General features: G+C 37.2%; 1 protein-coding gene across 11 annotated transcripts in view; it reads right to left on the bottom strand.

The window, feature by feature from the left end:
- Positions 1-15,676, bottom strand: part of DLG2 (discs large MAGUK scaffold protein 2) — a 1,612,020-nt gene that overhangs the window by 660,116 nt on the left and 936,228 nt on the right. For all 11 annotated transcript variants that reach the window (XM_006144952.3, XM_006144955.3, XM_006144956.1 and 8 more), the window contains one exon: positions 4,339-4,389. In XM_006144952.3, the coding sequence (XP_006145014.1) occupies positions 4,339-4,389 (51 nt within the window). The remainder of the gene's footprint in view (positions 1-4,338; positions 4,390-15,676) is intronic.

The following is a 15,676-nucleotide window of genomic DNA, read 5'->3' as shown; positions in this document are numbered from 1 at the left end:
ATGTTTTGCTGTGCAGAAACTTCTTAATCTGATGTAATCTCACTTATCTATTTTTGTGATTATTACCTGTGCTTTAGGAGTCTTATTTAAGAAGTCTTTGCCTACCCCAATGTCTCCCAGTTTCTGCAGTGTTTTCCACCAATAGTTTCATAGTTTGAGGTCTTAGGTTTAGATCCTAGATATATTTTAAGTTGATTTTTGTTAATGGTGAGAGATAGGGGTCAAGATTCATCTTTCTGCAGATGGATACCCAGTTTTTCCAGCAACATTTAGTAAAGATGTTTTCCTTTCCCCACTGGATTGACTGGTACCCTTTGTCAACAATCAGTTGGCTGTATATTTGGGGGTTTATTTCCAGGGTCTCTATTCTGTTTTGTTGGTCCACCTGTCTGCTTTTCTGCTAATACCATGCTGTTTTGATTATCATAGCTTTGTAATATATTTTGGGGTCAGGGAGTAAGATGCATCCTACTCTACTCTGCATATATATAAAATATATCATGGTTGTCTTATTCAGGAGAGAAGAGAGAAATTGATACTATAGAAGGGAGAGGAGATAACTATAGAAGTGAAATAATTAAATAGACAAGAAGGTATAGAATTCAGGCTGCAAGCAAAGAGCTGGTCTTAAAAAGGAGTAGGAAAATTCCTTCACTGTCATGGGAAGGGTATGCTGGCAGACCTGGTGGTAGGAAAGGAAGATGGTGTCTTATTCAGGAGAGAAGAGAGAAATTGATACTATAGAAGGGAGAGGAGATAACTATAGAAGTGAAATAATTAAATAGACAAGAAGGTATAGAATTCAGGCTGCAAGCAAAGAGCTGGTCTTAAAAAGGAGTAGGAAAATTCCTTCACTGTCATGGGAAGGGTATGCTGGCAGACCTGGTGGTAGGAAAGGAAGATGGTTTTTATTTGATTGCTTGGATTTTCTCAAGGACATAGGAAGGGAGGTGAATAGCTGAGAGAGAGAATGAGGATGTGGATGTTTGAAATCTGAACAGATGAAATATGATGTGAAATTTCCCCAGAAAATGAGAAAGTGCTTAAAAATGCATAAGAAATGCCAAGAGGTTTTAAAAGTTTACATAAAATCAATGACTAAAAATGGAAAGTGTGGGGGCCAGCAAGTGCTATAGTGCCTATGGCACTGGATTCTCACATAGTTGATAGCAGTTTGAATCTCAGATCTGGCAGCTAACTCATGCTGGGCAAGTGTGCATGTGTGCCCGAAATCCTGAGGAGAGAATGGAGGAAAAGGGATTGGAGCATGGCCATTCAACCTGGAGGATTTCTCACTTTTTGTCTCTGTCTCTCCAGTGAGTGCACATGCCCGATAGCAAATATCTCTCTCTCAAAAAATAATAAGGAAAGTGTGATGAGTGTTTCTCTAGCCATGTCCAGAAGCTCAGGTGCTCACACAGAGTAAAAAGGTATTATTTAAACCAAGGGAGGATAGTGAGGACTGGGGTTTAGCTAGATGAGCACAAAAAATGAGAGGAGAAGTTAAGGGCATATGAGGAGAATTACGGTGATGGATTAGGAGATACATGCTAGGTGAAGAGGGAAGCAGGGGTGTAAAGAAGGATGAATGCTGGAGAAAATGGAAATCAGTGATGTAAGGTCCCAATGGGACTGAAGAGTTTTTGGAGTGGAAGTAGTAGAGTAAGTTACAAAGACAAGAGAGGAGGTGATGTTCAGAGGGGGTCTGGTAAATGGCAGTGACAAGATTCAGAGTATACGGGGAATCCTAGCATAGGAAGTGAGGGAAGCGAGAGGAAAAGCTCAAGATTCAAAGGAAATAAAGCATCAGAACCCAGACTACAACCCACAATTAACTGTCCCATTCCTACCCCTACTGAACATTATATCTCACGCTAACATTCTTCCAAACATTTTTTTTAAACCTGTGAAACTTGGGTAACTAAATGGTGTTGAAACCTGCTCAATCGCATGGCTCCCACATGTAGAAGGTCCCACATTTTCATTTTGCACTGCACTCTACAAATCATATAGCCAGTTCTGGAGGGGAAGGTAGTCATTTAAAAGAAATGCAATCCACTGAAGCTTTTGTTTTTACTGCATCCCAAATAAGCTTTTCTTTCTGCTCAACCCAGTTTCCTTTATATCCCAAACCAATGGGCATATCCAGGGCGCTCCCCAAATAAACTCTCTATGTACAAATCTAAAAAAAAAAGAAAAGAAAAGAAAGAAAGAAAAGTAAAGAAAAGTAAAAAGAAACATGACCTTTTTTCATAAGCCTCACTTTTCTTCATTTAGCACACCATTACATTTTTATCAAAGTCCATACTGGAAGTTTTAAAAAACCCATCTGTCAAATACTTAATTTCAATGTAAAATTCCTTTTAAAATCACTTATGCTCAATAAAAATTAAGCTGAAAATGAAATTCCCTGACTCAGGAAAGCAAATAATCAGTAAACTAAAGGGAAATATAAATTAAATTGCTGACCTAGAGTCCTATTTCATAATCGAATGATGGCTTAGAGAAAAATACTTACATTTTTACTTATTATAAACATATTTTATGTTTATTATAAAAAGCTTAGGAAATAAATATGAACAAAGAAATGAAACTAAAAATTATGAAAAAGTTCTTGGGACCAGCAGATGGCGTAATGGTTACGTCACTGGACTCCTATATAGTCAACCATGGTTTGAGTCTCAGACCTGGTGATTTAAACTCACATGAGGTACATGTATGTGAGGGCCCAGGATCCCCAGAAGAGAATGGAGGAGAAGGGACTGCAGTGTGGCTATCCCCCCGGGGGTTGATTTCTCGCTTTCTGTCTCTCTATTTGTCTGGGGAAGCACGTGTGCCCTATACCAAAAAAATCTCTTAAAAAAGTTCTTAACAAGATTTAACCACTTTTAACATTTGGTGTATATCTTTCCAAGCTTTATGCATGTACTCATGCTTGTATATTATATATGTGTAGCTTTGTGCTTATTGGGTCATATTTTACATATCATTTTAATACTTGATTTTTTAATTTACTACTAGAGCCTTATATTCTTGTACTTAAACTTTTTTTTTTTTTTTAATGTTTTTGCCATATAGTGTGTGCACTCTTCAGAGAGAGAAAGAGAAAGAAAGGAATTACTCGCTGGGGGGGATAGCCACACTGCAATCCCCTCACCTCCATTCTCTTAGGATTCTGGGCATGCACGCACATATGCCCAGTGTGAGTTTCAAGCAATGGGGTCTGGGATTTGAACCATAGCTGGCTGTGTAGGAGTTCAGTGTCTCAACCAACACACTACCTGCTGACTCCCTTGTATTTAAACATTTTTATATAATAATACTAAATATTTGTCTTTTTCATTTTTCACTTTTACGAACAATATTAATATAAATATTCTTTTATTTATCCTTTGCTATAAGTACAATTTGTGGGTCAAAAAATGTGCCTATTCTAAAGGATTTTGATTAATGTTTCCAAAATGCTCATTTGGAATTGCACTATGTTCCAGGGCCACTCACTGGCACTGCATATTAACATTCCTTTAAAATTTTTGTCCATTGGAAAGACCAAAATGATTTACTTTCATTTTATTTATTAATGAGGATGAAAGATTTCCATAGGTTCACTGGCCTTTACTTTTTGATTGAATGTGCTCTTAATGAATTTTGGTCATTGTTTTCTAAACGGTCTTTGGTATTTCTCCTACTGTTTTGTAAAATATCTAAGTATCTTAGGACAGTATTACACAGCGTTTCCTTGATTTGTCAAAGGCTTTTGCCAAGACCCTTCCAGTATATTTTCAGAGCTCTACATATTGCTGAATTTTTCCTTACAGGGTAGTTTTAAAAGTCTATCACTTTTTTTAAAAAGTAGGTTTTGTTTTAATTTCTTTTATATATTCAATCACTAGGCATCAGTTAGCTTGCCAAATGAATATTCAAACATGAATTTTTTTAACTAAGTAAGAAAAACTTGGTAGGTATAGTTATGATAGTAGTACCACAATCACACAAATGAAACTATCTCATATTATATCTAAAAAAAAAAGGTATGACCAAAACGCTAGTAATAAAAACATTAAGAACAAAATACTGTACAAGTTCATCGAACATTTCTGTCTTTTCTATTCATTTCTCCAAATCTTGGCAATGCAATTTATATACTGAGCATTCTGGTTGGTCTTCTGTTCAATGCACTCTACCATGAGTATTTCATTAATATTCTCGTTGAGAGTCTTGTGGCATATTTTGTATTCTAGGTTATAATACACAGTTGTACAATTTCACAAGACGAACTAATAGTATGTAGAATGTAGAATGCAAAAGTGAGACTTTGGATTTTAAAATTTTTCTTACCCTCTCCAATGTAATTTCTTCAAATTCATATTCAATTTCTGTCCCATTGACCTGTAAACAGGAAAAAGAAAAAATACAGAAAGAACTATTAAATATATATCGAGGTGAAGACAACCACATTTCAAAAAATGTTTGGGGGTTACATTTTCACTCTAGCTATGAATAAACCACACTTTCTTGATGTTTATGATTATATGTTTTCATCCTTCTGACATATAATACAAACTATTCTAAATAAAGCATATGAGTGAGTTGCTATTAAAATAATCAAAGATTTTTGCATTTCTTAGAATTTTGTGATTTTTTTTTTTATAAGAAAGGAGAACACCACAAAATATTCATTGTGAATTTACAAGAACAAATTATCTAGGGGTAATGTTACCTTTATGAAGGCAATAATTCCCTAATACGTTTTCAAGTTTCAGAAATAAACACCAGAATATGAACTTAAAAAAATCTGTGATATTGGACCAGTTGGTGGCATGGTGGTTAAGATGGCACTGGATTCCATAATGGCCAACTGCATCATTTGAGTTCCTGGACCTGGCAGCTTGAGAAACATGCCTGGTACATGTATATGTGTGCTCAAAATCCCAAAAGGAAAATGGGAGACAAAGGATTGCGGCATGGCCATTCCTTCTGGGGGGTGATTTCTCATTTTCCCCCTTTCTCTCTCTGACTCTATGGCAAAAATTTAAAAAAGAAAATCTGTGATATTAATGGCAAAACTATATATAACTTTTTTTTTTGGATTGGTGGTAAAATAGCATTAAGAAGTACTGCATCAGGTAAGGAATGCTTCTTCCTTATTGAATGATACTCAGGTAATTCATCCCTATTATCCTTGGAGGCCCACGACCATGTAATCATGACCATAGTAAGAAGGCAAAAAGGACATCTGTTGAAATTCCCAGTGAAAAATTGTCTTAACCAACCAAGCAACACTTGATTTGAATTTACAGAAAGAAATAAATACATTTAAAATATAGCCAGGCACCTTAGATTTTAACAGATATGCAAAGAGAATGTAGGAAGAGTTGTTTAAAATAACCTAACAAATATATTCAGGTCCCATTTTCATCTATCACAGAGTTCTTCTCAGCCAGGCAAAATCTCTGAGCAAGAAAATTCTCAAATTGACTATTTCCTTTTTTTTTTTTTTTTGATACATGTCTTGGCAACATCACTAGAATCTAAGAATCAGGTAGAAAGACTAATTTTTTAAACCACAAAACCATGTCTTTTTGCAGGGTTCTAACTTCAGTATCCTTTTCTATTTTAGAAGAATTTAAACACAGTACTGCAGATTAAGATTTCTATTGAGGCAAGGACCAGCAAACCAGCCTCGTTGTCTAACATAGGGCTTGGCAAAAGGAAAAAAAAAATCAAAGAAGGAAAAAGGAGTAATTAAGTTATTTATTTGATTTATAAACATATATTTGTGGATTCTCTTTCAAAAGGAATTTGGATGCAGTGTCATCCACCAAAGGTAGAATTAGAATCAGTAACAGTATAGAATGAGGACGATGATGCTTCACTTCTGTGTGTCCACCAACCAACCACCCACTCAGAGCCTGTTTATGATTTTCCAATTACATCAGCTAATTGGAGAATCACATTTTACTATGTTACTACATTATCAAACAGGCCTAAACTAAATTTGATTTTCTGGGCTTCAGCAATTTAATGACTCACAGAAAAGGACTTGCTGACGTCAGAAAGCTTTAGCAGCTATATGGAGGTTTTTGTTGTGCACATGCCAAAGGGAAAAATAATCAAACTCGCTGTATGTATATGTTTCCGTATGAATGTTATTTGTTTGCTTCTTATAACTTCTTTCGTTGATAGAAAGAGGGCAGGAAGGGAGGGCTGAATTAATGTGACATGTTTTCATTCTCACAGTGTGACTCCATGAAGCTTTGCTTTGCTTCATTGCTTCTCTGGAGTGAAGGCCTTCACAATATTAAAGTGCTGCAAATCAGGGAGAAAAAAATCGACTTCAAAGGAATAAAGACAATCCTCTGATAATAAATATCTTAAGGCTTGCAGTGAAACAAATTCTGTAAGGAAGCACTTAAAAGACAAGATTTCATTGGCATACATTGCACAGTTGTGGCCTATCGAAATCTTTGCTTAACACTTCCAGGATCATACAATGGGTGTACAAAAAGTTTGTAGAAAATGTGTATTATAAAAAAAATAATGCATGGGTTTCAAAATTTAAAATTTTTATTGCCAGAGGGCACTTGAACTCACTAGAGACAGAGAGAGAAGGATCAGGAGAAATCATTCCCCAAATAAGGTATAGTCATGCCTCAATTTCCTCTCTTCCATTTCTCCATCTTATTGGGATTTGGGACTCACACACACATACACTGGGTCTATTTTTTTTTTTTTAAGCCCCAGGCTGAACTAGATTTTGAAATCTGTTTAGATCAAAATAAACTTTAGTATATTTACCTTAATTGTCCATAAAATTTTTAAAGTTCCCTCACCTATACTGATTCTTTGGTCTTAGAATTATTATACATGCATATCCTAAGTGGCATTCCAAAGTTCCCTGGTGATACAAATGAATTATTGATGCCTATGTTTACTCCATGAGTCTTTAGTTTTTAGGCCCCTCAAATAATGTAATTAGTCTAATCCTATAGTATGCAGTTCTCTCTCTTTTTTTTTTTTTTTGGAGAGGATTTTGCCACAGGGCACGAGTGCTCACCAAAAAGAGAGACAGAGAATCAGAAAATGAGAAATGATCACCAGGGGGGATGGCCAAGCTGCAATCCCTTCTCCTCCATTGTCTTCTCGGGATCTTGGGCACACATGCACACTAGCCCAGTGTGAGTTTAAGCCACCAGGTCTGGGACTTGAACCGCGGTCAACTACATGGGAGTCCAGCGACATAGCCATTATGCTAACTGCTGGTCCCTACAGTTCTTTTCATGAGAAGGGCTGATGTAACCTGGTTATATCTAAGTTGATATAGAGACTCCTTTTAAAAGAGTGCCTCCAGAGGGTCTGCAAGAGGTGTATTGGTTAAGGCGCTGGACTCTCATGTGGCCAACCACTGTTTGAGTCCTGGACCTGACAGCTTGAAACTCATGCTGGGTGCACATGTGTGCATGCCCCAAATCCCAAGAGGATAATGGAGAAGAAGGGACTGTGGCATGGTGATCCCCCTGGGAGATGATTTCTCACTTTCTGTCTGTTTCTTTCTGCCTCTCCAGTGAGTACGTATACTGTATAGCAAAATACTTCTCTCTCACAAAAAGTGTCTCCATTTGTAAGTTAACCCACACTGTACATCAGAAAACACACAGAAATCCTATGAATGAGAATGATGTGGATAATATTTTCTCAGAACTAGTTCCAGACTTTGCATTAGAGAACTCAAAGAGGAAGGAAACCCTATAAGCATGGGAAATATAGTAGAATGTTCTATAAGAAATCACAACTTATGGTGTATCAGAGAACTCACAGGTAAGAAATCTTAGTAATGTAAAAAATAAATTGTTTTACCAGAATTCAGAACTCACTGCCCATCAGAGAACTCACATGGGAGAAAATCCTTAGTAATGTAAAAAGTGTTATAAAAACCATAATTTAGAAATAAAAGTTAATCTTTGAAAGAAACAACATTGAACTTTTTCAAAATCAGCTGCTTTAATTCAGCAAGCCACAGTATTAATGAGGATATCAGGAAATTTTGTGATAGTGTCTATGTCTCTGAAAAGGTAACATTTCAGCGAGCTGATGAATAAAGTCTAAAAGTTTTCCAGCTACCAAAGCAAAAATCTATGTTTTTTCTTAAGACCCATGTGTGATGTTTTGAAGATGCATCAAAAGATAACCATTGATTAAAAAATAAATGTAGACATTTTAAAAATGTCTCATGTCTACAAGAGGGCTTTAGTGAACACTAAGAAAAGTGAAAGAGTTTTTAGTGCAGGTCAGGCAACATTTCAACCTTTAATTAAAGAACAGTTAAAGCATGCAATAACAGGAGTCAGAATGGGAGTCCAAGAAAGACATTTAAGAAGCCCTGGTGTCTATTCTCTCATCACTAGGGAAGCATCTAGTTCTAGACCTTTCAGACAAGAAATATTAGAACTTCTCTTGGCGAAGATCTTGAAGGAGAGGATGAGAGAAAAGAAAAATTTAAAGGGCTAGCCTGTAGCATGGTGATTAAGGTAGCTGGATTTCACATGGCCAACTGTGTATTCTCAGGCCTAGTGGCGTGAAAAACATACTGGGCATATGAGCATGTGTGCCCCAAATCTTGAAAGGAGAAAGAGAGGAAAAGTAATTGCAGCATGACTCTCTTTCTCTCTCTCTCTCTCCATCTTTCTCCAGTGAGTGCACGTGCCCTTTAGCAAATTATGAGAAAGGAAGGAAGACCTTATTAAGAATTTTCAAAATTAAAAAAAATAATAATATAATATATAGGCTTTATGCCTCTTTTATAGAGTAGGTAATATTAACTATAATTCATCTCAAACATTTTACTTTCATTTAGTTTTTAAAATTTGTTAGGTTTTTGCCAGAGGGCATGTGTACTAGCCAGAGAGAGACAATGAGAGGGAAAGTGAAAATTCGCTCCCTAGGAGGGAAGACCACACTGCAATCCCTTCTCCTTTATTCTCCTCTTGGGATGTTGGGAACACACATGCACATGTGCCTGCTGTGATTTTTCAAGCTGCCAGGTGGAGAACTTTAACCATAGTGGCCATGTGGGAGTTCAGCATCTTAATGACTGGCCACCTGCTGGCCCCTAGTTTGATGCTTTATTGTAACAACAACAAAACCATGATTAGTAGTCAGCCTTCACAAACTAGTATACCAGTGTAGTACTGTCTAAATTTTTTTCTTATTTATTTACAGAGCGATTTACCAACTAATACACCAGTATAGTGCTATTTTAATTTTCTTATTTATTTACAGAGCGATTTCTTACTGAGTAAGGCATAGCCAAGAGGTGTCTAATTCACCCCTAGCCATAGCTATCTACACAACTGTGTATCCTTACTCAGCAAAAGCAAAACTGTGTTCAAACAGCTCCTATCATATTCTGGGGGATGTTGGAGGGGGGAGGTGAGTGGGACAGGGCATAAAGACAAACTACAATTGTCTGAATTTGCATTGGTGGTCTCACTCTACTCCTAATCTATTCATCAATAAATGGCTTCACTGCTGAAGTCCACTTCCTGAAAAGAGTTGTGCCAAATAATATTATTTTTTCTTGACTAGTAATACTCCTTGTGATAGTTAAGCGATCTTATAGTGTTCTATGTACCTGGTAGTTGAGGACCTGTGCAGCTGCATGGTCAGGGTTCTAGTTACTCCAGTTTGATCCTTGACCATCGCTGACTCTGATGACTAGAAAAGTGAGTACTGACATTTTTGTAGACTTAGAGAATAAATAAAATAGATGATGGGTGGAAGTTCCCTGTTCTGAAAAATCTGTTTTTCTTCAGATACTTGATTTTTCTGAACCTGATGGTTCTGTGGTGACAGCTGGTAGGCTTCTATGGTGGCCAGAAAATCAAACTGATGACACATACTGTCCTGTACTGTTCTGGGCATGCAGCCTTCCTGGCTTCATATGGTAATGAAGTCAAAAGAATGACCCACAGCCCACTTGAATTCAGACTTGGTATTTAAAGTTATGATTTCATTAACTTTGAATGCTTTGCAGATTTTTTTCCTCTCTGAAAAGCTTTAGTTAATTTTACTGCCTTTTTTCCTTTCAGTGCTATAGTAACCACCTGCCTCAATGATGATATAATTTGATTGTGAGATGTATTTTTATCTCCTGCAAAGAGGTTTTTCATGAATACCACATGTGAACTAGTCCATGGTTTAATGTTCTTTAGCTGGAATCTTAATAATTTTTCTTTTTTTTCCCTTTTCTTTGCCATTTTGTAATTTCATTAAGGCAAGAACATATTAAACTTGGAGATGAATTTATGTTTTACATCCACATGTCACATAACAACTGCTAAAACAGGGTTTCTTTTTTTCTTTTCTTTTTTTTTTTTTAGTTTATTTTTTTCTGTGACTGAAAGGTACAGACAGAGCTAGAGACAGAGACAACACTTATAACAGGGCCCCCATGCCTTGGTTTACCCTCACTCTCAGCCAGTCCTGGATCCTGGGCACACACTTGTCTAAGTACTCAAGGAGGTCTCCTTCCAGGTGGGTCAGCCTTACAGAGCATCATGTCCTACACCTGTACCACTGCCTAACCCACTGCATTGGCTTCTTTAGAGTAAACATAATTACACTAAATGAGCAATTATTTAGAATGCATGGAGTGCCAAGAAGAGTGATAGGTTCTGAGAAAATAAAAATTTTAAGGTATTCTCCTATTCTCAAGAAACATCCAGCCTTTACAGAGGCACCGAAACACACCATATTAAGACCTCTTAGAAGCGTCATATAGAGGTGGGCTAGAGCCATAGCCGTGCCACTGCCACATGCAAGCTCTGTGCAGAGCTATATTTACTATGCTTGCAGACTCAGTTCCTTGAAATACAGAGCATGAGAGATGATATGCTAATCCTTTCTTTCATTATAAATAATTATGATATAGTTAATAAGACATATGTCTGAGCATTATGTTAGTCTATATCACTAGCATTGGACTTTGCAAGGAATGTGATTGCAGGGAGAAGCCCGATCTGGGCAAAATGCAGGGAGTGGCCAAATCTAGGCAGGGACCTTTAAAGTGGATGTGGCCATTGGGCTAATGTTGCAGGGCAAGCCAAAGCTCCAAAGAAGGCGTCATCTACTGGTGCACTGCATGTTAAAAAAAGAAAATGGAAACAAGAAAGGACTGTGGGTGGGACCAGCAGATGGTATAATGGTTACATCTCTGGCCTCCCACATAGTCAACTGCAGTCTGAGTCGTGGACCTGGTGGCTTCAAATTCATGCTGGGCATGTGTATGTGCCCAAGATCCCAAGAGAAGACTGGAGGAGAAGGGATTGCGGCGTGACCTGCTGGGGGGTTATTTCTCACTTTCTGTTTCTCTGTCTCTATATCTCCAGCAAGTACATGGGCCTATAGCAAAAATATCTCTCAAAAAAGAAAACTATGAGCAAAGTTAGAAATAAGAGAGAACTATGTGCAGATTAAAGAAAGTTAAGTGACCACCAGAGAAAGCCAAGAGAGGCTTATTTAGAACCATGAGAAGCAAGATACTTCACAACTGCAAATGGAAATAGATAATATCCAACTTCTCCTTCCCTATAAAAGAGCTAACAACAGAATGGCTCAGTGCAGTTGCCATCTCCATCAGAAATGTCTGGTCTACCCAATCCCCGTTTTTCTTTCTGTATTTTCTCAGTCCACTGCAGCTCCCAGTCAGGATTTACATCCTCCCAAACTTCTAGGCCAAGGTAGAAGTCTCAGCATGTGATGATCACGGAAACCAAAATCTCAGATTCGCATGGCCTCTTACCACTCACTCCCCGAGCAAGACAGCAGCCATGCCACTCTACTTCATCTGCAGCTGCAGCGTATAGTGCGCTGCCAGCACTTAGAGCAGTGACTATGTGCATGAGTAAGTCGACTGAGATCTGTTAGCTGGATAAAGCCTGATGCTCTCAAAGATCCTGCTTGTAAGTACATATGCAATTCTTACAGGGCTCAGGCCTTCAACAATCTAGTTGGTATATACTCACCTTTAAAATCAGCTTAGAGGTCTCAGAAGCCCTGACTGTACAGGCTCACACCATCACCAGATGCCCAAGAAATCTACACGCACACACCCTGTGTTCCTCTTCCTTAGCACTGTGCCATTATTTTCCTTCCCTTCTAGAGCAAACTGTTATGAGGCTTTACTACTCTTTACCTCTGTATCGTCTGCGTACACTCTCATGCTCCATAGGTAAAAGATGGGATCCAGAGCAAGCAAGCAAAGAAAATAATCCTGGAAGGTCTGAACTCCCTTTTCAGAATTTATATGGTGTGTGAACATGGGTAACTTCCTGAATCTTCTAAAGCCTCAATTTCTTCATGTACAGAACAGTACCGATGGTATGTTCCTCTCATGGTCACTGTGAGGATTACATTAGATAACCTATGTGAAAAATGTAGCACATATCTTAAGTGATAAATTTTAGCTAAAATCTCACACAACCATCTTCTCAGACATTACTTTGTAAAACCCTTGGAAGGAATAAATAACACTGCATGTGTTAATTTGTGTCTGGCACATAACAGGTCTTTAACTTGAGAGTTACTGTTATTCCAGGTAACAATCTATAAGGGACACAAGAGTTATTTGATGAGATATTGAATGATTGTTAGTGTCCCTAATAATAGAAAGTATCATTTAATAAGCAAAGAAATCTTGTTTTCTTCTACAAAATCTCTAAAAATCTGTCCTAAATGTCTCATCTAAGATACACTGCTTTATAAATCAACTTAGCCTTCTCTTTCAAATCAGGTTAGCGCAGCTGTCACTCAGAATATTATTTCCACTGAATTCTCTCCTAATATTCTGTCTACTCACTCTTGCATTTCTTTTTCATATTCTCTTGCCCAGGACTCATCACTAAGTTGCTCTGATATCAATACCTCACTTCCTTAGATGGCTCTCATGACCTTTTCTACATCTCCATCTTCATGGAAGTACAGATTATAATTTATTCGTTTCATACCCCTGTAGCTTCTGAGACCATGCCTTGTTCATATCAGATTTCTAGAAAAATCTTTAGAACCTAGTCACGTGTGAACTCCAAAAATTGAGTGGTATTTAACTCTTATTCATCTTTAAGTAAGTATGAGCAGCCTCTAACAACTGTTGTCTTTTCCTATGAAATATAGCTTCAATTTATCACACATATTGATAATTTCCAACTTAAATACTGAATAAAAAAATACAACATTCATCTAGCACTTACTGTACTAGGTACAATGATAAGCACTGGAAACACAAATATGAGGGAGATATGGTTCCTGCCTTCGAAGAATTCAGTCTTGTAAAGAGAGACTAATAAATGGGAGCACGTATCACACAGAAACTAATACATAGGAGCACGTAACACACGGATGTAGGTGCTTTAGTAGATGCCTGCAGACTAGCATCTGCAGAGGTGGTGCAGGGCAGGGAGTAGGAGATTCCCCCTGGAGGGAGTCAGAAAAGTTTCATAGAGAAGGTGGGATGAGCTGAATGTGTTCAAGGGTGAGTGTTCATGAGAACAAGAAAGTGAGAGATGGGCCTTTTGAGGCAGAGAGAGTGGCATAAACCTCTTCTGTAGAGTGTCCTGTTGGGCAGAGCACTGGCTTTACAGTCAGAATACTTATATCCTTATCCTTGATTCTGTAATTTAACAAGCTGAGTAACTTTAGGAAGTTCACGATGGTTCAATTTTCTCATACACATGATGATCTCTGAGGTCTCTCCCTGCTCTGATCTTCTAGAATGAGGACTTTTCTCCCTATCTACTATTCCTGATTCTATTACTCTTTATTCCAAAGATCCTACTAGCCATGCTTACCAGTTGGTATCTCCCAAACCTCTTAGTATCTCTGTCATTTCTCTTAGTCTGTAAGATTCTCCAACAAGGAGGAAAACAAATGGCAGAACCACCCCTTCTTCTTGGCTCTGCTCATATCACCATCAGTGTCCTTTCTCTTTCTATTTCTCAAATATCTCTGACTTCTCAGGCAATAAAAGGTAGCTATTTCTCTTTAAAAAGAAAAAAATAAAAGTGAGTTCTGCTCTACCTCAATCCAAAAGAAAGAAGAACTGGAGAAAGCTAACATTCATTATCCCCATCTTTTTATTAGACAGTCCTGCAGGTTTGTGTGCATCCAGCAAAACTGTCCATCTTCTTAACCAATGCCCCTGCACCTGGTCTGTCATTACTGTCTAAAACATGCCCTTCCACACTAAGTTAAGAAGCACTGTCACAAAAAATGAAAAGTTTAGATTCTGGGATCAAAAAGACCTGCATTCCAATACCAGTTCTGTCACTTACAAGCTGTTAGAATTCATCTTTGTTATGCATTATTCACATTTGTGTAAGTCTCAATATTACTCATTTAAACACTTAGTAGTAAGTAAAGGATTTTGTTTATTTCAACTTTCTAGAATACCTGTTTTAATGTCTGTCTCTGGTTATTTTATGAACACTATTTAGTTATAATTAGATGAATTTTAAAATATGCAGTATTATAAGATGCTAATCATAGTTTGTACTTCTCAACTTTAATAAATATTCATAAACTACAAAGCAATTATTGGGACCAGCTGGTAGCATGGTGGTTAGGGCAGATGAATCCCAAATAGCTGACTGCAAGATTCAAGTCTCAGACCCTGTGGTTCAAAAAACAAACTGAGTGTGTGTACATGCTCAAAATCTTGAGAGAATGAATGAGAAGGGATTGTGGCGTGATCATCCTGCTTGGAGATTGCTTTCTCACTTTCGCTGACTCCCTCTCTCTGTCTCTCTGTCTGGGAGGTGTAACGTCCAATAGCAAAGAAGAATTTTAGAAAGCAATTATTGATATTTTTTCTTAAGATTCTAATTTTGATGAGAACTATTCCAATTATTCACCTGAATATATTCTACCAGTAAACTCTGATTTCAAGTTTAAAACTTCTAATCTTAATTAAACAAATTTCTGAGCTCAGTGAACTGCTAAATCTTAGCTTTTTCTAAATAAAGAAATAATTAAGCAGTATATTAAATCTGTTCCATTCATTAATAGTTTTATTTATTTATTTTTTTCATGTTCTCTACCTTTATTATGAAGCTTTTCTAACACAGAGAATTTTGGGTCTAGAAAAGAGAGTATAATCTCAATAACTACTATTTGGGTTTTTAAAACTTTAATTAGAAAATTTTTTAAGATTAAGTAACTTTGTACCTGTAAAATTGAGATAAAATTTTCTCAATATTTCTGTCAAGAAAAACCAGGGAAATTGGCTTAAGATTCTTTCATGTATACACTAAAAAATAATTTTACATATATAAAATTGGCTTAAAGTTTTCTGTAATTAAAGAGAAAACATTGTCCAGAATTTGATTTGCCTCTGATTAGAAAATGGCACACTTCTCTTCAGCTTTGTATGGAGCATAGAAGAATTACAGGTGGTTTTAATGTGCTTACTGGACTCTAGCCTAATGCAGGCTGTTTTGTACTTTGGGCTTAAATATTTCATGCATTTGGGCGTGATCCTTGAGAATCGTAAATGGTGTTAAGAACGCAGTTGGTCACTGGCTGTGAAGACATCGTGATGCAGGTTTTTGTCCTGACATATGGAGGTGGTTTTGTCTCACCAACCCCACAGGCGAATCACTTGGCCGTTCATAAGCAGCATCCA

Source organism: Tupaia chinensis, unplaced genomic scaffold, assembly GCF_000334495.1.
Source record: "Tupaia chinensis unplaced genomic scaffold, TupChi_1.0 Scaffold000139_1, whole genome shotgun sequence".
Taxonomy (NCBI): domain Eukaryota; kingdom Metazoa; phylum Chordata; class Mammalia; order Scandentia; family Tupaiidae; genus Tupaia; species Tupaia belangeri.
Note: the sequence above shows the minus strand (reverse complement) of the source record. Positions and strands in the feature narration are given on the sequence as shown.